Source organism: Mustela putorius, unplaced genomic scaffold (assembly GCF_011764305.1).
Source record: "Mustela putorius furo isolate JIRA1106 unplaced genomic scaffold, ASM1176430v1.1 tig00000228_pilon_pilon_pilon, whole genome shotgun sequence".
Classification (NCBI taxonomy): domain Eukaryota; kingdom Metazoa; phylum Chordata; class Mammalia; order Carnivora; family Mustelidae; genus Mustela; species Mustela putorius.
In genome coordinates this window covers 38,470,698-38,491,366 of record NW_025421322.1, presented here as the reverse complement: position 1 = coordinate 38,491,366, position 20,669 = coordinate 38,470,698, and the positions used below count along the sequence as shown (strand labels likewise).

Sequence of the window (20,669 nt, the reverse complement as noted above, 5' to 3'; positions counted from 1 at the left end):
CTTAACATCCGTCTCCTTACCTGTTTCTCCTTCCACGCTACAGCCTCTGTTACAGCAAGGACAGTGTCTTAACTCTGAGTTCCCAAAACCTTGTGCAGTGCACATGGTAGATGGTAGTAAGTTCAACCCTAAAGCTTTGGTGCAAAGCTGAGCAAAAACTGCCGTCCGTGTCCTATGTGACACGTCACTGTGGGTTCTTGCTAGTGGGCCCTCCTTCTCGGGCCACACCCTCCGTCACCGTGCACCACCAAGTGGCTGCTGTGGGAGGGATTCAGTATAAGGCGAGGTACCTCTTCTCCAGACGCTTCCGTATCCCTCTGGACACAGAGATGGTCTCACAGAGTAGCCAGAGCACAGCACTGGGCCGGGGTGTGTGGGCCTTGCCGCCGGCACTGGGAAACCTTGGCAGTGGGTCAGAATTCGAGCGCTCTGCTCGGAGCACGGCAGGCAAGATGGCTCCTTGCCCTCTGACCGTCCTGCCCTTGTTCCTCTCCAGCTCTGTCGAGAGAACACTGCAGGGGTGAGCCCTCTGCGGGGTGGGCGTGGGCAGGGGGCTGCAGTGTGGCTGGGCTGTTTGTGGCCTGCTGTTTACCTCGGGTGCTGCCCTCTGGAGGGGTCCCTTGGTCAAGATTTTTGAGGACAGTCCATACGTTAAAGTGAAAATAGTATGTGTATGTATCCTTTCTTCTAAGTATTTATCCCAAAGAGATGTATGAGTATGTCTCACATTGTGATGGAAAGAAAGAGAAGCCATCCCCATGTCAGTCAGGAGGGATGGTTAAGTGAGTTCTGCATAGTACCACATAGCTGTAGACAAGTGACACTGTAGACGAGTGACACTGTAGGCAACAGTGACACAGTGCTCCCAGTCCGGAAGCACAGACAGCCAGGTTGTAAGTGGTTGGTTAATATGAGTCAGAGCACGTGATACAATAATGTGTCTCTTTCTATACTTGATGGCTACTTTGTATCTAGTGACAAGGGCCCCTCTCAGAGACACTTGGAAGGAACACAGCAAGCTCCAGACCATGTGTGTGATGCCATATGTCTGAAAAATGATACATTGTATCATTGTATTTCTTTTTATGTACCTGGGTATTTCTGTAAATGCACAGATTTGAAAATGAACAGATCACTTCTGAGAAGAGGCTTGAGATGAGGAGGTGGTCCAGGCAGATTTCCGGCATTATCTGTATTTGAAATTGACAGTGAAGATGTCATTAAACGCAAAACCTGTGTAGTTAGGAATCAAGAAAAGATTGCCGAGCACACGATAGCGGGGGGCAGGAATCTTTCGCAGGCTTCCCACTGAGTGCTGGACCTGATCTCACAAGCCTGAGATCATGACCTGACCCAGAATCAAGAGTGGGCTGCTTAACTAACTGAGCCCCCCGGGGGCCCCAAGACTACATTTTTTTTTTTTAAGAGAAAACTTGCCCAGAATTATGACAAAAGGATTAAAAAGCAAATAGGAAGTGTGCCAGCCTGTTTGGCTCAGCAAACATGTTCCAGATACTGCCAGGCGGTCTCGCATCTTGCTGCTGGCACTTAGTAGCTTGTGCCTGCATGTGGCTGCATCCTTGCGCATCAGTGGCGAGGACAGAGGCCACCTCTGAGGCTGTGTGAGGGCTAAGTGGGTTGTGTGTGTGTCGTGTCTGGCAGACATTTTATTACAGGGACCATTCTGTAAGAGACGAGCCCATTAGGGGTCTGCAGAGTGAGCGCAGATCGTCTTTAGGGGCTGTTGCCTTCTAAGTGATGTCAGGAGCGTAGCCCCAAGTTTATGCTCAGTCGTGGTGTCTGTCGCCTGAGCCAGACTCATGCAGTCCAGGACCAGACATGGTAGGAAGGCCGGCCTGAACACGGGAAACCAAGTCGCACGTGCCCAGGTGGCTCCGCTGAGAAGTGTTCCAGCAGTTGCCAAGGAGCAGCTAGTCAAGTCGGGTCCCTGGGACTCGTGTTTAATGGGGGCAGACCTACCCCTGAGGCATCAGACGGTCGTGGAGATGGACCGTGGTGACGGTTGCACAGCAGCGTGAACATCCCTCGTGCTGCTGAGCCATGCGTGTAACAGACTGAAATGGCAAGTTGTTTTTTGGGGTTTTGGGTTTTGTTTTGTTAGTGTTTTTTGGTTTCTTGCTTGTTTCATTTTTGTTTTTGTTTTTGTGGGAAGCAAAGCCAAGTTCATTGAGGGCTAGTACAAAGCTCCCCGAGAAGGAGGAGAGCTGAGAAGGTGGTCCTGACCTGGCAAGTTGTATGCTCCTCTGTTTCCCGCTGGTAGAACAGAGAGAGAGAGACCGAGAAGCAGGAAGGAAGGAAGGTGAGTCACCGGCAAGCCAGAGGGAGCCGGTCCGTGTTAACGAGGGAAGGGACGTGCTGTCTCACAGAGAGTGGGCGTCCTGGCCTCGAAATGAAGTGGTGCCATCCCTGTTGATGTTTTGCCAGATCGTACAAGGTGACAGCCCCTTCCCTGCCGTGAGAGTCAGCCACGGAGGTGTGGGAGGGAGCAGAACGGGGAATAATTGGGGTCTTCTCTCGTCTGTATGGTGGCCAAGGTTCTGGATGACTGGTCCCCCACACAGGGCTCCTTGGTAGCATGTCAGGATGACTCACTCCCGCAATGGTTGAACAGCTTCCTTCTTTCCCCAAATATTTACTGAGCCCCGGCTGTGCGCCACACTCGGCCAGGAGCTGGCAGTTCGGAGCGCACAGGGTGTGACTCCGGCCACAGAAGAGCCCACTGTTCGGCATGTGGAGTGGCACTGTTGTGCCAGGTATTGGACTCAATATAGGGCAGCAGGCGTTCGTAGAGACCAAAGATTCACGTGGCTTGGGCTTCAACCGAGGGCCGCGAATACTGGATTCCCCGGCCCTTCCCTCGTGGCCCTGCAGCATGAGACTGGGCTTCCTGGGTTTTAGGCATGATCAGCCTTGTCCACGAGCTCCTCCCCTGCCCACCATCTGCCCGAGAGTGCGAACAGATGAGTGAGTGAGTGAGTGAATGAATAGAGACTCGGTACTGGGGGCAAGCGTGTGCGTGCGTTTCTGTGTGTTCATGGATGTCCACGGTGTGCGGGGCCCTGCGGTTCCACGGATAGAAAGGCAGGAACTCTGCACCTGCCTGCAGGTTTGTCTGGGTTTTCAACAAGCATAGCACTAAGGTCCACTAGTAAGGGGTTTTCCTCTTTACAGTCCTTCTCTGTTCTCACCCTTCTGTGGTGCCTGTGGTCTGTGGTCCCTCTTTGGATGTGAATCCCGGAGTGCTCCACCAGATGAATGTCCTCCATCTGTTCCTAGTTTGCTAACTTAAAAAAAAAATAGTGAACGTGTGTTGAATTTTAGTCATGCTTTTCCTACATCTTTGAAGTAATCATAATTAAAAACCTTTTTACATTTTGATTTTTAAAACATAAATTTATTGAGATACATTTATATACAACAAAATGCATCCCTTTTTAGTTTTGAGTTAGTGAGCTTTAAAAATCTGTGCCTGTGGGGCGCCTGGGTGGCTCAGTGGCTCAGGTCATGGTCTCAGGGTCCTACATTGGGCTCTCTGCTCAGCGGGGAGCCTGCTTCTCCCCAACCCCCGCCTGCCTCTCTGCCTACTTGCAATCTTTCTCTGTCAAATAAATAAATAAAATCTTTTAAAAAAACAAAAACAAAAACCATGCATACACGTGGAACAGCCACCTTGATCGCGGTGTGGGACGTTCGGACTCCCCAGAATTCCTCCCTGCCCCTTTCAGTGAGTTCCCCATCCCGTGTCTAGAGGCGACCAGTGACGTGCCTTCGAGAGAGTCTCCTACAAACGTAATCTTGCGGTAGTGCCGTTTGGTATCATTCTCCTTCCCAGGCATATTTCTAACCCGCAGCCAGCGTGTTGGCACTAGCAGTGCCCACGATGTCCTGTCGTAACCTTGGGCCCTGATTCGTCTCTCTACCAGTTGACGGACATATGAGTCGGTTCCAGTGTGGGACTGCGACACACGTTTGCATTTGAGCATTGACGTAGTTGTGTGTCTTCCTTTCTCTTCTGTGACTGCTGGGTTACAAGGTGGCGTGATGAATGGACACTGACCTTTCTGAGAAGCGGCCAGCTTTACCCCCCCCCGCCCCCGAGTGGCCGGGCTGTTGCTCGGCTCACAGCAGCCCCGGGCGGATCCGTGGAGCAGGCTGGCCTTCACCGAGCCGGTCTGGGCGGTCTGTCAAGGTGGACCCCGCGGGTGCGTGGTGGGCTCTGCGGCTGGTTTTGTGAGTGTTTTCCTCTTGCCCAGTGAGGAGCGTCTTTCCGTGCACTTCCGGGCCATCTCCGTAGCAGCGTCTTCAGTGTGTCTGTTCTTGGCCGTGCCCACTGTTTAGGGTTCGCTTGTTTGTCCTACTGAGTTCCGAGAATTTTTAAAAAACACGCCGTGTGTGTGTGTCCTCTGTCAGACACCTGAGTGTGTTTCTCGAATATTTACTCCTGGTGTCTTGTCTTGTCTTTTTTGTAACTGTAGCTTTTAAAGAGTGAAAGTTTTAATTTTGATGATGTTTTTGAATTTATTTTTATTTTCTTTTTTATTTTCTTGCAGTTCATACTGTTTGTATTCTAAGAAATCTCTGTCTGTCCCCAAGGTCATTAGAGATTTTTTTCTCCTGGGTTTTCTTCTGGACGTGTTGCTGCTGTAGATTTTTATGTGACGTGTGTCATACGGTTTGTGTTGGTTACTTTTGTCTCATTAGGTCCGACCTTTAATTCCTGACATCTGCCCGGCATGGACTCATGTCATTTTTCACAAGTCGCTGGACTCAGCTTGTTAATACAGTGGACCCTGGACAGCATGGCTTGAACTGCACATGTCCACGTACATGTGGGTTTTTTTTTTTTTTTCAATAAATGCGGTACTGAAAGTAATCATATTTTCTTTTCCTCATGATTTTCTTTTTTTTTTTTTAAGATTTTATTTATTTATTTGACAGAGAGAGATCACAAGTAGGCAGAGAGGCAGGCAGAGAGAGAGGAGGAAGCAGGCTCCCTGCTGAGCAGAGAGCCGATGTAGGACCCTGAGATCATGACCTGAGCCGAAGGCAGCGGCTTAACCCACTGAGCCACCCAGGCGCCCCCTCATGATTTTCTTAATGACATTTTCTTCTCTCTGGCTCACTTTATTGTAAGAATACAGCCTACAGTAGAGACAGTGTATGAAATGCGTGCTGACCGGCCTCGATCCGCGGTCGGTCAGTAGCTGCCGTGCGCAGGTACGTTGGGGAGGGCTGCGCTGCCTGTGCCGGTTGTGGGGAGGGTCGGTGCCCCGCCCCTGGTCACCTGCACTTCATTTCTCCATCCGTGTTCATTGGTGACATTCGCCCATGGTCCTGTGTCTTCCGCCCAGGATAAACTTGAGTCAGTCGGACGACTTGCTCTTCAGGTGTGAGTGGAGCTCTCCATACGGCTCTCTGGGACTTGAGTGGACAGGGACTCCTTGACCGAGAAGGGGGGGTCTTCAACGCTTGGAGAGCGGTGGTCTGGAGACCACGTCTCTCTGATGATGGCCCAGAGCAGTATGTGGAGATGCGGAGAGAGACCGCACGGTGGCTACAGGGCTGGGCCAGCTAGGAGACACTAGTGTCTCCCACAGGAGTCGGAGGCCTGGTGCGCTCTTGGTGGAACCATCAGAGAAGATGCCCAAAGGCTCTTTTTGCCCCGGGCATCTCTTAGGGGCCTGGTGTTGGGGCAGGGTTGGCCGGATCCCTGGAGACTGAGCGGCCAGGACTAGCACGGTTGAAGGTCGGCTGGGCAAAGCCGGTCTGAATAAGGAAAGCCTTCGTAGGCCAGCGGTCCTCATATTCCGGCAAAGGAATGGAATGAATTCTTGCTTCCTGAGAGATGTCCAAAGCCCTGTCCCAGAGAAAGATCTTAGAACTAGGCTGAGATCAGATCTCCCCTGCGGAGGGCAGTTTCTTGGACGTCCTCTTCCTCCCCTCAGCCGGCTGCCGGAGTCCCCCTCATTCCCACAGCCCACGAGCTGCTGACGGTGACTCAGATGTGGAGCCCATCCCGGGCCGGTATCACGGCCTTTCCTGTCTGTATTTTCTGAGGCTTTGTGTGAAAGAAGAGTCACGTATTTGGGGAGTTAAAGCAGAAGGCCTCAAAACCACCCTGAAATGCCTACAGAGGGTGCTGAATGGGGCGCTTTGGGAGGAAGCCTGGGGTGGGGCGTCGCTCTCCCCCGAGAAGGAGCCGGCAGGACATTTGAGCTGTCTCTGGCCATTCAGTGTGTTTCTGCGCGTCTTTCTGCTGTGGACGGCGAGGCACAGCGGTCACGGGGGGCCCACAGGTCAGTGCTTCCAGAGCCCCGCAACAGGGGGGTTCCTGTGTGTTTGCGGGACGTCTGCCACTATGAAGCCCAGGGAACGCGCGGCACCGGCATCTTGAGTCCCGTCGCAACAAAGACCCTGTTTCGTGCTCATGGCCATGCAGTCATGACCGTCCCCTTAGGTCAGGCTGCCGCTGGGCTTTAAGGCGAGGTTAGGGTGTTTGTTCTGGGGCCCAGGCTGAAAGGGTAGTGGCACCCAGGGTGCATGCTTACAGCCGATCCCAGGAGCACCGAAGGCCAAGCGAGTCACACAGACCTCGGAAACACGGGCGTGGGGCATCTTTGGACTTTACAGTGACAGAGCAAGAGCACGGCCAAGCCAGCCCCCCGTGTCGACCAGGGAGGGGTGGGGTCCGCTCTCGTGGGAGGTCCCGGAGAGTGTCCTGCAAGTCACCCGCAGAGCACGTGGTGTCCGGACCCCCAGCTTGGGGAACGGGACCCCCAGAAGTTGAGGGCACGTGTGTCATGTGGCAGGCGTGGTGTGCAGGCGCCCGGCATGGGACGGCGCTCCCGTGTCCCACTGGCCGAGGGAGCGTCCACCCACCGGAGTCCGTACAGAAGAGTGTTGAAAGTCATCGTGCTGAAAGGAGCCACAGGTCTTACCAAATTGCTCACAGACCGGCGCTAGAGGACTGTTGTCCTTGTGTGCGTTTCTCTGATTTTATTGACATTTTGCCTGAATTCTGTCCTGTTTCAGGGAAATAGTGGAACATATGGTCCAGCACTTTAAAACACAGATCTTCGGGGATCGGAAACCAGTGTTTGATGGAAGAAAGAATCTGTACACAGCAATGCCCCTTCCGATCGGGAGGGATAAGGTACGTTTATGGGCATGAGTTTGGGTCGGACGATGTGCAGTGAAGTAAAATTCAAACGTGTTGTCATCTGCTCGGTCACCTGGGAGGAAGGGGTGGCCGGTTGCTGGTGTTTCACGCTGAGACCCGGAGAAACGTCCTTCCCTGTCTTGTGCTCTCCTGGGTCAGGGGCTCGGCCAGGTGCAGAGACAGGAGCCGAGAGCTTTGTGGAGCTACACACCCCCCCGCACACGCAGGCGCGGCGCCCTCAGACCGGAGCCCAGGTCGCATGGCGGGACTGTAGAGACCTGTGGAGAGCACGTTCGCGGGGCCAGGATGTGTGTGATGGCGGCGGTGGGACCCAGTGGCAGCCAGTGTTCTCCTGCCTGATAATCACTGATCATTAATCACCACAGACCCTGCTTGCATGAAAATGTCACCTTTTCTGATTGTTTTTGTTGTCACGGCTTTACTTAAAGAGTCATACGATTTCTGCCTAGAAGTTGTCACTTCTTGGCACGTCTTCCAACAACTGGGCTGGTCTGGGACGGTAACAGGTTGTGTTTATTAATAGAAGAAGAGTAAAGCTCGGGTCAGACACGAGCTTCACGCAGACTCTAGAAACAGCACAGCAGAGAAACAACCTAATGACTTACTGCTCCCAACGAGAGCGGTAAAGACGATTACCTTTGAGAGCGACCTGCCCAGTTAGCAGCTCCAGCCCCCGCGTCCCTGGGAGGGAGTGCAGCTCGGCGCTTAGAGACTCAAGCTGCTGGCCAGCAAGTTGCGGGTTCCCCATGGGCATTACATGGTTTTACTTTTCTGTTCTTTTGTTAATCTTGACGTGACTCAGCTCCTTGTGCACGTCTGACTTGCCGGGAGAGTGGGGGGTTTTGGCATCCGGCAGCGCCACTTGGACTTGGTCGTGCTCTGATACCCGTGAAGTACGTAACGGCAGGGGGAGGCTGCGCAGTGATAAGGACTCCTTGCCAGCTGGTCTCAGGGGGACCCCGAGATAAAAGTGGGCACGGCAGGGCTGGCCAACACTGACATTCTGAATTCGAGGGCGTCCTGGGACCCTTTGCCTGTCCGTGGAGTTGGGATTGTGCCTTGTGAAGAAACCTGCTGGTACGTTTGGAATGTATTGATTGTGAAGTTTTTAATTTGCACATTTGTTTTTGTTTAAAGTCGTATAAGAAAAAAAGCAGAAGGAGTTTATTCACAGTTTATCTGTACACATTTATAATTAGACACTAGGCGGGGCATAGGAACATTTCTCCTTCAGAAGGGGTGGGGGAATCCTACAGCGTTCGGATTTAAAACTTGTCGCTGCAGAGGTGGACCAGGCTCTGGGTTGAATCGGGCCTCGCGTTGCCCTGTCCCAGGGGTGGGACCTGGGCTGAGACATCTTAAAACCCTGAGTGCTGTGTCTATGAAAGAGAGATGTTTCCCGGGGTTCCTGTGAGGACTCAGCGAGCCCTGCCGGGAGCAGGATCTCCCCTGGTGATGAGCTGCTTGTGGCCCTGATGCCCGACCAGGGGGAATGGGAGTCTGCATTTCTAAAAAGCAGCCTTGCGTGATGCCCTTATGGCTGGTCCCGGATCGAACTTTGAGCCGTCAGGGTGTCGAGTCACAAGGACGACACACCCAGCAGAGATGGGTGGTGTGGTTGGCTGTCGGAGAGGTCGGGGTGCGTCCTCCACGCTCTCTCCTGTGGGTTCAGCCATCAGCAGGGAGACCCTGCCCCAGGCCACTGCTGCGTGTCATTTTTCAGTTTCTGTCCAACCGCTGGGATACCTGGACGTTAATCTCTTCTGTGTGAGAGTGCATACAACGTGGCCCTTTTCCTGCTCCATGAACTCACTCTTGTAGCAAATCGTCTCTTGTTGTTTCTTTTACTCTTTTTTTTTTGTAAAGTGTTTTTCTTTGCGCAGTGAGCACTTCTGTAGTCAGAGATAACCCTTTACTGCGCCTTCGCCTGTGTCTGTGGGCGGCCAGAGGGGGCTGCGGGGGCCCCGTCCAGGTCTGCGCCCAAGGCGTGGCCCGTGGCCCTTGCTCACAGGCGGCGGTGCCTGTAATGCAGCCTTCCCCGGGCTCAGTCGCCCACGCTCCGTAACTCCAGCCCTTTGGGGGGCTGGTGCCACGGCCAGACCAGCTCCTCACAAGTGAGAAGCCGAGACTGAGGAAGTTGTCAGAGTTGATCCACTTTGGGGTTAACTCGCAGGCCTGCTTTGCAGTAACAGCGTGATTTGCAAGATCAGAATCTGTGTTGTTTGTTCCCATCACTGGTTCTGGCCTTGGGCCCCTCTCCGGGTCTTCAGCTTCTGGTGGCTCCCGTCGCCCTCTGTTTATTCAGGGAAAGCAGGAGTGTCTGCTTCCTAGAAGGCAGGGACACGCCAGGCCAGGGGCACAGCTCCCTGCGGGGAAGGGAGGGCGCACGTGGGCAGGACGCACGGCTCGTGCTCCCGCCTGCTCCGCGTTGGGCCCCACATCCGGCCGGGGCGGTGAGCGCAAGCCCGCTCACCTGAGCAGGTGCTGGGGCTTCTGCGCTGGCTCCGAGGCTCAGTAGGGTTGAAGGCGGAGCCCATGGAGGCGGGGAACCATCCGGCAGGTCCCTTCCTTGGGCCGCGTCCAGGTGAAGGGTCAGCCCTTCTGCTCTTTGGAGCCGTTGTGCTTCTTAGGGCTGGGGGTCCCTCCTGTCAAGCCATGGTGCCTGTCCCCGCACCGAGAAACCAGTTGGCCTGGGTCAGAGGTGCTGAGCAGGTGCAGCTAACAGCTGGCAGAGTAGCCCCTTGCTGTCCCTGTGGTCCCCCTGGGGAGGGTAACCGAGTCCCCACACCCCTCAAAGATGAATGAGGAAGGACTGCGATTTTGTCCAAAGTGATTGGGAGGAACAAGTGGCTTTCTGAGGAGACTGGCCACCGGTGGTCACAGAGGGCCTTCCGTATCAGCTCCCTGCACACAGCTCACCCACAGTGGGACCTGCGTGGCCCACGGAGTGGCTGTGCAGGCTCCGTGGGAGGTGGCCAGCCCCAGGGCTCTGCCTGGGCTGCCTCTTTCCCGGAACAGGTGTCAGTGAGCTCACGGGGCCCGGCCTCACGACAGCCGCGCTGTGGACGAGAGCACGCTTGTTTCGTCCATCCAGTTTTTCTCTGTTGCTTCCTGTGGGGCGTGGAGCCAGCAGGGACTCTCCTCACGGCATCTCGGACTCTGTCGGCCCAGCGACTTGGAGAGTGCGGCTTTGGTCTATCTGGAGAGGTTGAGTTTCACAGCAGGCTCCCCTTCCTCCAGGCCAGGGTGCAGCCGGGGAGCCCGATGGAGCCACCTGCCCCAGTCAGGCCCTGGAAGGTCCCAGAGCCAGGAGCCCCTGCGTCCCCCACCTCCAGCCAGTGGCCTTGGACTGCTGTGTCGTTGGGTCCGAAAACTGCGGCTTGTTCAGAAATCGAAGTATCCTGGTGTGTGGACGGACTCTGCCCGCTGGCAGCCCAGACCGACAGAGGATGTCCTCAGCCTTGTATCACAGCTGGAGGCCAATGCTGCCCTGTCCTGTGAAGCCATCTCTGTCCCGAAGCTGTCACATAGGCCTGCTGGCCAGCCTCTTGAGGCACCGAGCCCAGCAGAGACTTGCGGGGCCTGGACCTCGTTCTACCTCATGTGGGGCCAAGAGGAGGCCAGGCCGGAACCCACTGAAACATGGTAGAAGTGTCTTTTGCTGAAGGAACATACGGCTGCCTGCCCCGCCCCCGTTGGCTTCTGGAGGCGTCTCCCCAGCTTTATGGAGGTGTAATCGGCAGATGAAACTGCTTGTATTTAAAGTCTGGGATGATGTGATATGTCTGTACGTTGTGGAATGATCACCACAATTAAGTTATAATTAACATGTTCATCACCTCATGTAATTACTGCTTTTTAACTTTTTTTCACATTTTCTTAATTGACGTGGCAAAATGGTATGGCGGTGCCTTTCTTGCAAAGAAAAGTTGGGTTTGTTTATCTGAAGGCCTCATTACTTCCTAAATACCTCGTTTGTGCTTGAGGCCAGACTCTCCTCTCCTTAAGGACAGGCTCTCCCGCCGCCTGAGCCCCGGCGTGGCTCTTCCCGTAGTGGCTGCCGGTCGCAGTCCTGCAGGACCGGAGCGGCGGGGCGCTGGGCAGGCTCAGACTGCCATTTGCGGCTGCAGTGTGGTGGACACGCCCGTGACCGGGTTTCAGGTGTACGACAAAGCACTTGGACAGCTGCGTGCGTTACGAAATGCTCCCCATGACGATCGTGGTTGCCGCACGGCGTCCTGAACGGGACTGACCGCACTCCCGGGGCTGTGCCGGGCACCCCCGGGACGGACTTCGCTGCCCGGACGCGTGCACCCCTCCTCCCCTCGTTCGTTTAGCCCGGCCCCCCACCCCTCCCTCTCAGGACCACTGGTTTGTTCTCGGGATTTACAAAAGTCTTCCTGTTTTTCTGTTCGTTTTGTTTTTTAAATTCCAGATATAAATAAAATCATGTGGTGTTTGTCTGTTTCACTTGGCATGATGTGCTCTGGGGCCTGCCCGCGGTGTCAGACGGCAAGCCGCCCTGCTCCGTGACGACCGAGCACTGTCCGTCACACGCAGCCCGCGTCCTGCGACCCCGTCGGCCGGTGCCCGTGCTGCCCTCCGGTGTGGCTGTTGGAGAGAACGCTGTGGCCCGTGCAGGGACACGCGTGTTTCTTCCGGTTCGTGTTTCCGTTTTCCCGGGCGCGTCTCCCGTAGTGGCGTTGCCGGGTCGCATCACGTGGGAACTCCTGCCGTCCACTCTTTGAGGACCCTCCGTGCTGTGTCCCGCGGCGGCTGCGTTCCTGCCAGCGGTGCCCAGCATGGCCCGTTTCTCCGCATCCTCACCAACACTTCCTATTTGTACCATTTGGATTCCGGCCATTGGGACAGGCATGAGGTGACAGCTCATCGGGGTCCTAGTCTTCGGTTTTAGCAGCCGTGTGTGCAGCCATAACCTCTATCATTTCCTTCTGGAAGGGGCCCTGCCACACTGTCCTTCTGTGGCTTGGAGCAGCCACTCGCTGCTCTGTCCTGAGGTCCCTGGGCCCGCAGGTGTCTCTTCTCTCTCTCAGCTGTCCCCGCGCTGGGCTGTGGGCCACGGCTGGGGAGTGGCTGCAGGCGTGGCGGCACTCCTAGCGCTGCTAGGCAGGTGTCCTCCGGGACACGTGCATGCAGGTGACTTAAGTGCACAGGATCGGCTTGCGACTCTCGGCTCTAGTGACTCTGACTGTTGTGAGTGCATGAGGGGAGGTGCTCCTCGGGAGTGGGGAGTGGCCTGCAGCCTGTTGTCGGGGGGAGGCTGGGGAGGAGCCTGGTCCGGCCCCCACGCTTCCCCTGGATGGGGCTCCTAGGCCAGAGTTTGGAGTTTGCCTGGCACCCGCAGGGGTAGGGCATTGCCTGCGGGCTGTAGGGTGGACCCTCTTCCTTCTGGGACTTGCAGGCTTGGGGGGCCCGGGGAGGTGCATCTGTGTCGTGCTTCCCCTTGAGGTGACAGGCCCCGGTAGCATGGGGAGCGGGTTGGACCTTCAGTTTGAGCCTCTGTATTTTTATGTATAAGAAGTGGTGAATCACGTCTCCTCTACTGGGATCTTTGGATGTTTAAGGATAAAGTAGATAGAATCCGTGACCTGTCAAATTAGACGTGCCATAAATACTAGTTTCAGGATTCAGAATGTTTGATCCCTAGGTGGGGTCTGTGTTGGCCATATGTTGGGGACATACTCCGATGACCGGCCAGTGAGCTGCGGGAGCGTGAGTGATGGGGCAGAGGTGGGTCCGGGCGCTCGAGGAGCCAGGCAGGGGTGGGGTGAGGGGTGGGGTGAGGGGGAGCGAGGGGCGCTTCACAGCCGGGTGGAGGCTGTCTGCTTCAGAGAGTGGGTCATTGGGGCAGGCTCCCGACCTCTGTCAGGACGCCAGTCGCTGGCCACACGTGACCGTGTCAGTGTGGATTCAGGAAAAGTTAACAAGCTGGAAACTCAGTCCCTCGGCCACACTGTCCACGTTTCAAGTGCTCAGTGGCCGCATCGGGGCAGTGGCTGGCGTCCTGGGAGGCACCAGAAGAGACTGTTTCCGCTACCACAGCAGAGTCTTCGGACAGAGCTGGGGGAGACCGTTGAGCACTGTTGTGGCAAGCGTTCTGAGGCTTGGCAGAGCGTTTTAATTTCTTCTCAGGGGATTCTGATGGGTCTCGTAGTTGAAGCTTTTTTTCTCTGCGTGTTTTGTTCCTGGAGGTGCCGGTGCCCTTGGGATCAGCTCGTCTCGTAGAACAGCACCCGGGAACGTCGGGAAAGAGCCTGGCACGGGTCCCCGCCACCCGCATTCCCTGTTCAGAGACCGATGTTCCCACATTTCGCTGTGACCCTGTTTGGTTAGAGGAAAGCGGAGGCTTCGCCGTCGGCGGGCGCAGACCCATCTGGAGGCGCGGGTGTTAGCGCTGGGCCGTTGGCTTTACCACACCTCTGTTCCGAGAAGGCGTTTGGTTCCTGATCTCTTCACTGCGAACTGAGCTAGTGGACTCTTAAGGGACCCAGAAAATGGGAACCCCCAGACCCACTGCAGCACCTTCAGTTCCACCAGGAAGCAACTCTCCGACCCCCGCCCGGTCTGGGGTGCCCCACACTGGTGGTGCCGCCTTAGGGCATGCCTCTTGCTGCCTCGCTCTGGGCTGCCTCTGTGTGCGGGGCCAGGCTGCGGTCCCCGGCCCCGCATCAGTCACAGCGCCTGTGTGAGCCTGGTGGGGTAGAGGACGGGCTGAATTCCGCAGCCCAGCCATGTTCCAGAAGCTGCGTGAGTAACATGTGCTCTGCCCGTCCCGGCAGGTGGAGCTGGAGGTCACGCTGCCCGGAGAAGGGAAGGACCGCATCTTCAAGGTGTCCATCAAGTGGGTGTCCTGCGTGAGCCTACAGGCGTTACACGATGCACTTTCGGGGCGGCTGCCCAGCGTCCCCTTTGAGACGATCCAGGCCCTGGATGTGGTCATGAGGCATTTGCCGTCCATGAGGTGAGGACCAAGGAAGCAGAGCGTCTGCCTCCGGCCCGGAGCGTGACCTGGAGGGGGCGAGGTCCTGTGCAGGGATGACTGGGATTTGGGAGTCGGGGTGGTGGTAGTTCCGGGTTTCTGTGATGAAGATCATTGCGCTACTAACATGAAACACTTTTAATATAAAAATCACCAGGGGCCCTTCGCCAGCTCAGTCAGTAGAGCATGTGACTCCTGATCTCAGGGCTGTGAGTTCGAGCCCCACGTTGGGCAGAGATTACTTTGAGGGGAAAAAAAAGAAATCACCAGAATGCTCAACCCGGTACAAAAAATTGGCCTGCCTGCCCGTCCTGTGCTCACTTGTGCTCCTTCCCTTGCCGATACCGTGAGCGCGGTGTGTCCGTGGCGCCCATGCATAGGACTGGGACTAGTAGGCTGATCCCAGTGCCCACCTGGCAGTGTGCCCACCGCGCGGAGGCAGGGACCGTGGGCGACACAGTGCTTCGGACTGCTGGCTTATTCCACGGGGCGGCTCTTCTCCCACAGACGGCTGCACTTGGACTTCCCGGGACAGAGGGTACATGGACGCTTGGAGGGCTCGTGCTCAACCCCATGGCAGGGCTGCACTAGTCCCCGTGTCACAGCCTCAAGGGAGCCAGGCCACTTGGCCACGCGCAGACCTTGGGGTTCTGACCTGGGACCACCTGCTCTTTCCTTGTGTGGGGCACCTGCCAGGGCTTTGGGAACCGTTTGAATGAACCAATGACCAGAGACATGAGTCCATGCTGACCTCAGAGCGACAAGGCTCAAAGATTTGGGGGGGGGGGGGAGCTCCCTTTGTTCTTTTGTAGTGAGAGAAGGTGCTCTGGGATGCCTTGTTGGATTTTAAAGGGACCCCGGGGTTCTCAGTCTCCAGACTTGGGTGGGGGTGACCAGATAGCTGGCGGGTGTCCCTCGTGCAGGGACCTTCCCCCGGCCTCCAGGATATAATCTCTTTCTGCTCGGAGCATCTGTCGGCAGGAAGGCAGGTGGGTGAGGATAAAATAAATCTGGAAAAGGCAGTTCACAGTGTTGAACGCGATCTTCAAACAAGTGGCAGAAATCACTGTGATTTTTGTTTTCTGAGTTTTGAATTAATTACCGTGTTACTTTTAGAATCAGGAGGAACGTCTCCGTTCATTTTGGAGAAATATTAGAAAAAGTGGCAGGAGTAACGTGTAAGGAAGAGAAAGGACCGTCTCCACAGTCTGGTGGATAGTGCAGCCCGGGGTGGATAACACGAGCCCCCAAAGACGCATCTTTCTTTTGGATCCTCTGTAAGGCACGTCCCGGGGTCCAGGCATCACCGGCGCTGCCGCACTAAGGCGTCTGCCTCACGCACTGGGCCTCCTGCTCTCTGTGCCCTGGGGGTAGCGGGGCCCTGAAGGCCTGCAGGTCTTCCCACATGTCCACTTCGCCGTCCCGCCTGGGAGGCTGCACCCCTCACCCCCCACACACACACATTGAGCCCCTGCCCTGCAGAGAGGCCGCATGGAGCGGCCACTAGATGCTGGCCACAGCGGCCACTAGATGCTGGGTGCCATGTCCCGACACGGTCCTAGACAGGGCAGCCGGGCTCCCTGGGCCCGGGGCTGCTTTGGTCCGGCCGCCTCGGGTGGACGCTCCTTCCAGCTGTCCCTGCAGTGCACTGCCCGAGAAAGACGTGAGGTGCTGTGTGCAGAGAAGCCCTAGTCGATGAGCAGGGGAGGCTCAGAAGCACGAGCCAGAGCTGGGGACAGACCGTGCGCCCCAGGGCCTGCGCGGCCAGAGCCCGTGCCTGGGGTCCGATGCCACGGGGGGAGGAGCGGGAGACCCACTCGAGGGAGGAAGCCGCCGAGGCCCTGGGTCTCCGAGGCCGTGCCTCCAGCAGTGTTCCTCAGGGTCCGCCACAGACACCTGCCACACGCCGCTCGGGGACCTGGTTCGGTTCGGAGGAAACTGGCAGAACCGTGGGTACCTGTGCGCGGGCCTGCTGGCTGTCACGATGAGCGGACTTGGTGTCCGCCTGTCCTGTCTGACCCCACGAGGGCTCTTGTTTCAGGTACACCCCTGTGGGCCGCTCCTTCTTCACGGCGTCCGAGGGCTGCTCCAACCCCCTTGGCGGGGGCCGGGAAGTGTGGTTTGGCTTCCATCAGTCCGTCCGACCTTCTCTTTGGAAAATGATGTTAAATATTGATGGTAAGCAAAGCCCCTGTCTCTGTCGTCAGGGGACGGGGTTGGAGCGTTGCCGAGGGGCTGAGATCCGGGGAAACGCCTGTGTGGCCATTCCCAAACGTGGCCTCCGTCCAAGCCGCAGATGCCGTGTCACAGCGGCCTTCCTCTCCTGCTTGTGAGACGTGAGCCTCAGAGCCGCCTGCAGGGCCCCCTCCAGAGACTGGCGCTCTGGATGCTGAGACGGGCCGGCGTGCCTGACTCGTTCCCAGATCCTGCTGCCCATGTCCAGCAGGCAGGGCTTCCCCGCGCCAGGCCCGCCCTCTGTCTCACCTTCTCATGTTGCTGCCTGGTTGGCAGGAGCACTGGGTAGCTGGCTGGGGGCCAGCCTGCTCTGGTGCCTCCCGGCTGGTCTCCTCCGGGCTCGGGGTGCGCTGCCCTCTCGGGAGTCTCGGAGTTGCATCACGTCAGGAACGGGAAACCTCAGAGGGTCCCCGGTTATGGCTCTTGGGGTCTGGCGGAGTTTCATCTTAAGGCTTCTGAGTCTCAGAGGGCAGCTTTATCTTTGGGTCCCGAGCGGAAGGAGTATGGGGCGGCCCCTGCTCATGCTGTCCCAACCCCAGGACCCGGAGGTGCACCCCGGGGATGGCGGGGAGCAGAGGCCAGGCGGCCGGCCTGCTGGGGACACACCTCACCTCACCCCTTGCTTTTCTTTTGTTCCCAACGACAGTCTCAGCAACTGCGTTTTATAAGGCACAGCCGGTAATCGAGTTTGTTTGTGAAGTTTTGGATTTTAAAAGTATTGAAGAACAACAGAAACCTCTGACAGATTCCCAAAGGGTCAAGTTTACCAAAGAAATCAAAGGTGGGTCCCTGTCTCGCACGTGTGGCCCCGACTCTCCCCCCTCGCTGCCCTTCCTGAGCTCCTGCTGGGGAGGAGGTGGCGAGCACAGTCAGCCGTCCGATGAATTCCCACAGAGACGAGCCAAGCCATGTCACAGCTCGGCAACAGTGATGTTCTGAGTAAATGGCTCTCCACGGAGGCGAGTCGGTGACTGGTGGCCTGCACGTCCCTGGACTCCCGGACCAGAGAGCCCGTAGCGCTCGCTTCTGTGCCTTGTTGTCCTCCGGCCTCACATCCCCGGCAGCATCTGTCCCCACCCGCCAGCTCACCCCTCAGGGAGACACGGCCCGGGTGTGGTGGCCCGGCTCAGGCCCCTCTGGCTGGCTGGCACCTGTCACCCACTCTCCTCCACACCTGTCCTCAGAGGGCTTTCAAAAGGCTGTCAGAAGTACCCGTTGCTAAAAATAATCCTGGAGAAAGCACAAAGTCTCTCTGAGCCAACGTAGTGACTTTTATCTTTAAGAATAGTGGCGAGCCGCTGGCCTTGGCATTTCTGGGGCAGAAGGTGGCCCTGGGGGTGCGATGGGTCCCCGCGCAGGGGTCCTCCCCTTGGGGCCAGTGTAGCCAAGCAGCTGCCCCAGAGCCCCCTCCCCTCCTTGGGTCTGTGGGCGTGGCTCCCAGGACAGCTGGTGCTTGGAGGGGGTGGTGCTCTGGGCTGGGGTGGGTCTTGACCCTGAGGCCCCACTGCTCTGTGTCCCCAGGTCTAAAGGTGGAGATAACGCACTGTGGGCAGATGAAGAGGAAGTACCGTGTCTGCAACGTGACCCGCCGGCCCGCCAGCCACCAAACGTAAACGGCCTTCCCTTCCCCGCAGATCAGCTCTCATGGTCGCCCCGGTGTGCACACTCCAGAGCAAGGGCCCTTCTGGAAAGGCTCATTTCATTCTAGTTCAGAATTTTGGAACTGCATGTTCGGCCCAGTGGAGCTGGGTGGCACCTGAGGAAACCCAAGTCACGCAGTTGCTCTGCACGGGGCGGGACGGGGTGGCGGCTCCCTGTGGATTTTCCCTCCAGAGCTCTGCAGGCGAGAGAGGGTCATTTGGTTTGTTTTCTAATCCTCGGTGCTGGGCAGGAGCCGGGATCGGTGGGCGCCCCCCGCCCCAGCCTGGCCAGTGCTGGGCCGTCTGTCTCTTGCCGTGAGCTCCGGTCGGAAGTTGGCTGGGACGTGCGCAGGCCATTCGGGGGCCTCGTCTGTCCTCGGTGCCTCGCGCGTACTGGAGAGCTCTGTGATCTGTGATTATCACGTGCTGTAGGTGTGGAAGTATTTTTTATTTCCCAACTCCAGAGATAATATGAAAGTTTAAGAACTTCACGTCTAAAGGGCGTGATTGGTCTTGACCCCTGGAAGGTGCTCGGGACGTGCGCCCGCCCCCCAAACCCTCATCCCCCTTCTTCAGCCCTCGGCAAGCAGACTGGGGGAGCCGCCTCCCGCGGGGTCCGCTGCCTGAGCCCCTTCCTGGCTTCCCTAGGTTCCCGCTGCAGCAGGAGAGCGGGCAGACGGTGGAGTGCACGGTGGCTCAGTACTTCAAGGACAGGCACAAGCTGGTCCTGCGTTACCCGCACCTTCCATGTTTACAAGTCGGACAGGAGCAGAAACACACCTACCTTCCCCTCGAGGCAAGTCCCATCTGTCCACCTGCCCTGGGGCTGGCCTCCAGCCAGGGACGCCCCTTGCGCCTGCCTCCCCGTGAATGACACGGTGAGGACATTCCCGCGGGGTTCCTGGGCCGATAGAGGACGCGCCCGTTGTGCCCAGCAGGCCCCATGCTCAGGCTGGAATGTTTTCAGAAAAGCTGCTGTTTTCTTCACTTGGAAAAGTCCTGGCCCGGGGGAAGACTAAATGCTGAAACTGACCCAAATTTTAACTCTTTCTGTTAGTGTCTTAAGTTCTCTGGACTCGTCCAGTTACCCCGGTGTCCAGTCGGTCTTCCTGGGCCCCGGTGGAGAAGCCCAGCTTCCTCCCCATCAGCGCGTAGCTTCCTGCTCTCACGTCACGGGGTTCCCAGCGCACGGCGGGGCGGCCAGGCTCCCCCAGGAGGCTCCCTGCTGCTGACCGCAGGCCCCCGCGCAGCCCCTGGTCCTGGAGGATTGCCGGGTCAGCCGCTGCGGGGTCTGCGTGGCGCCACGTGTGGCTAAGAGATGGACGTGTTCCAGGCTGAGCCAGGGTGCCACGCTCAGCCGCAGACCCCAGCCCGTCCCCAGCACCGGGCCAGCGCCGTGTCTGTCCCTTCTTCGTAGGTCTGTAACATAGTGGCGGGACAGAGATGTATCAAAAAACTGACCGACAATCAGACCTCAACCATGATCAGAGCGACTGCCCGGTCAGCACCGGATCGTCAGGAAGAGATCAGCAAGCTGGTGAGAGTCGGGCTACTGTGGCCGGCCTGGGGGTGGGGACACCATGGGGACTGTGCTATGTGGTGCGGGGGAGGGGAGCCCCTGATGTTTGGGATGGAGACCGCTTACTTCCTTTTTCCTTTTCAAGATGCGAAGTGCAAGTTTTAATACAGATCCGTATGTTCGTGAGTTTGGAATCATGGTCAAGGACGAGATGACAGACGTGACCGGACGGGTCCTCCAGCCGCCCTCGATCCTCTACGGGGGCAGGGTACGTGGAGGGCGGGGCTGGGACACGTGTGTGGGTGCGCGCTGGGTCTGCCGGTGGGGGTGGAGCAGCAGCTTTGGACCCCCATGGGGCAGCGCTGTTGCCAGAGGTGTAGACCGGTCCGGGGTCAGGAGTCCTTGCCGCACTCGTCCAAGCCGGCACTTGTTATGGGGCCTCAGGAAGACTGAGCTGCTCTGCCCTTTCTGAAGATTTTCAGAATTACCCTTTGTCTTTTCAAAAAGTGACTTTTATTATCCCATTAAAATCTGGAAAGCATTGTTCTTGGACACTCTGCACTGACGAATTATTTTCTAGAAGCTTCTACTTTTTCTTGGGTGGGTTTTTTTATTTGTTTTGTTTTGTTTTTTGACTGGTGTCGGAGGTATTTGGTGACAAACAGTTGTTAGTCATTCAAGTTTTTGTTTTTGCCCGTGTAATGCCCGGCCTCGGCAGCACATCGTAACGCAGTCCTGTCTGTTGAGCCCCGCGGAGCTCGTGGGAAGGGTTCGTGCACTCCGTCAGGCCAGGCCTCCAGATGTGGAGCGCAGCTCTACGGGGCGGACGGCGGGGCCCAGGGGCCTAGGCCTCACTCACCTGCGTGCTGTGACCCTGCCTGTCACCCTAGTCCTCGGGACCTGTAGCAAGGCCTGGTTTTGTTTGTGGGGTTTTTCCCTTATTATAAAACACAAGTTCTGCTTTTTAGAATGTTCCGAATTTCAAAGGGTAAAACAGTTAAAGGGAGGTGGCACTTGGCCTGCTCAGCGGGAAGAGCCTGTAGGTCTTGATCCCAGGGTCATGGCTTTGACTCC

At 57.0% G+C, this 20,669-nt stretch overlaps 1 protein-coding gene across 5 annotated transcripts in view; it reads left to right on the top strand.

The window, feature by feature from the left end:
- AGO2 (argonaute RISC catalytic component 2) overlaps positions 1-20,669 on the top strand; it is a 105,081-nt gene that overhangs the window by 55,985 nt on the left and 28,427 nt on the right. For all 5 annotated transcript variants that reach the window (XM_045078168.1, XM_045078166.1, XM_004743607.3 and 2 more), the window contains exons 3-10: positions 7,054-7,174; positions 14,002-14,183; positions 16,243-16,379; positions 17,083-17,217; positions 17,958-18,045; positions 18,725-18,872; positions 19,494-19,613; positions 19,741-19,863. In XM_045078168.1, coding sequence (XP_044934103.1) covers positions 7,054-7,174; positions 14,002-14,183; positions 16,243-16,379; positions 17,083-17,217; positions 17,958-18,045; positions 18,725-18,872; positions 19,494-19,613; positions 19,741-19,863 — 1,054 coding nt within the window. The remainder of the gene's footprint in view (positions 1-7,053; positions 7,175-14,001; positions 14,184-16,242; positions 16,380-17,082; positions 17,218-17,957; positions 18,046-18,724; positions 18,873-19,493; positions 19,614-19,740; positions 19,864-20,669) is intronic.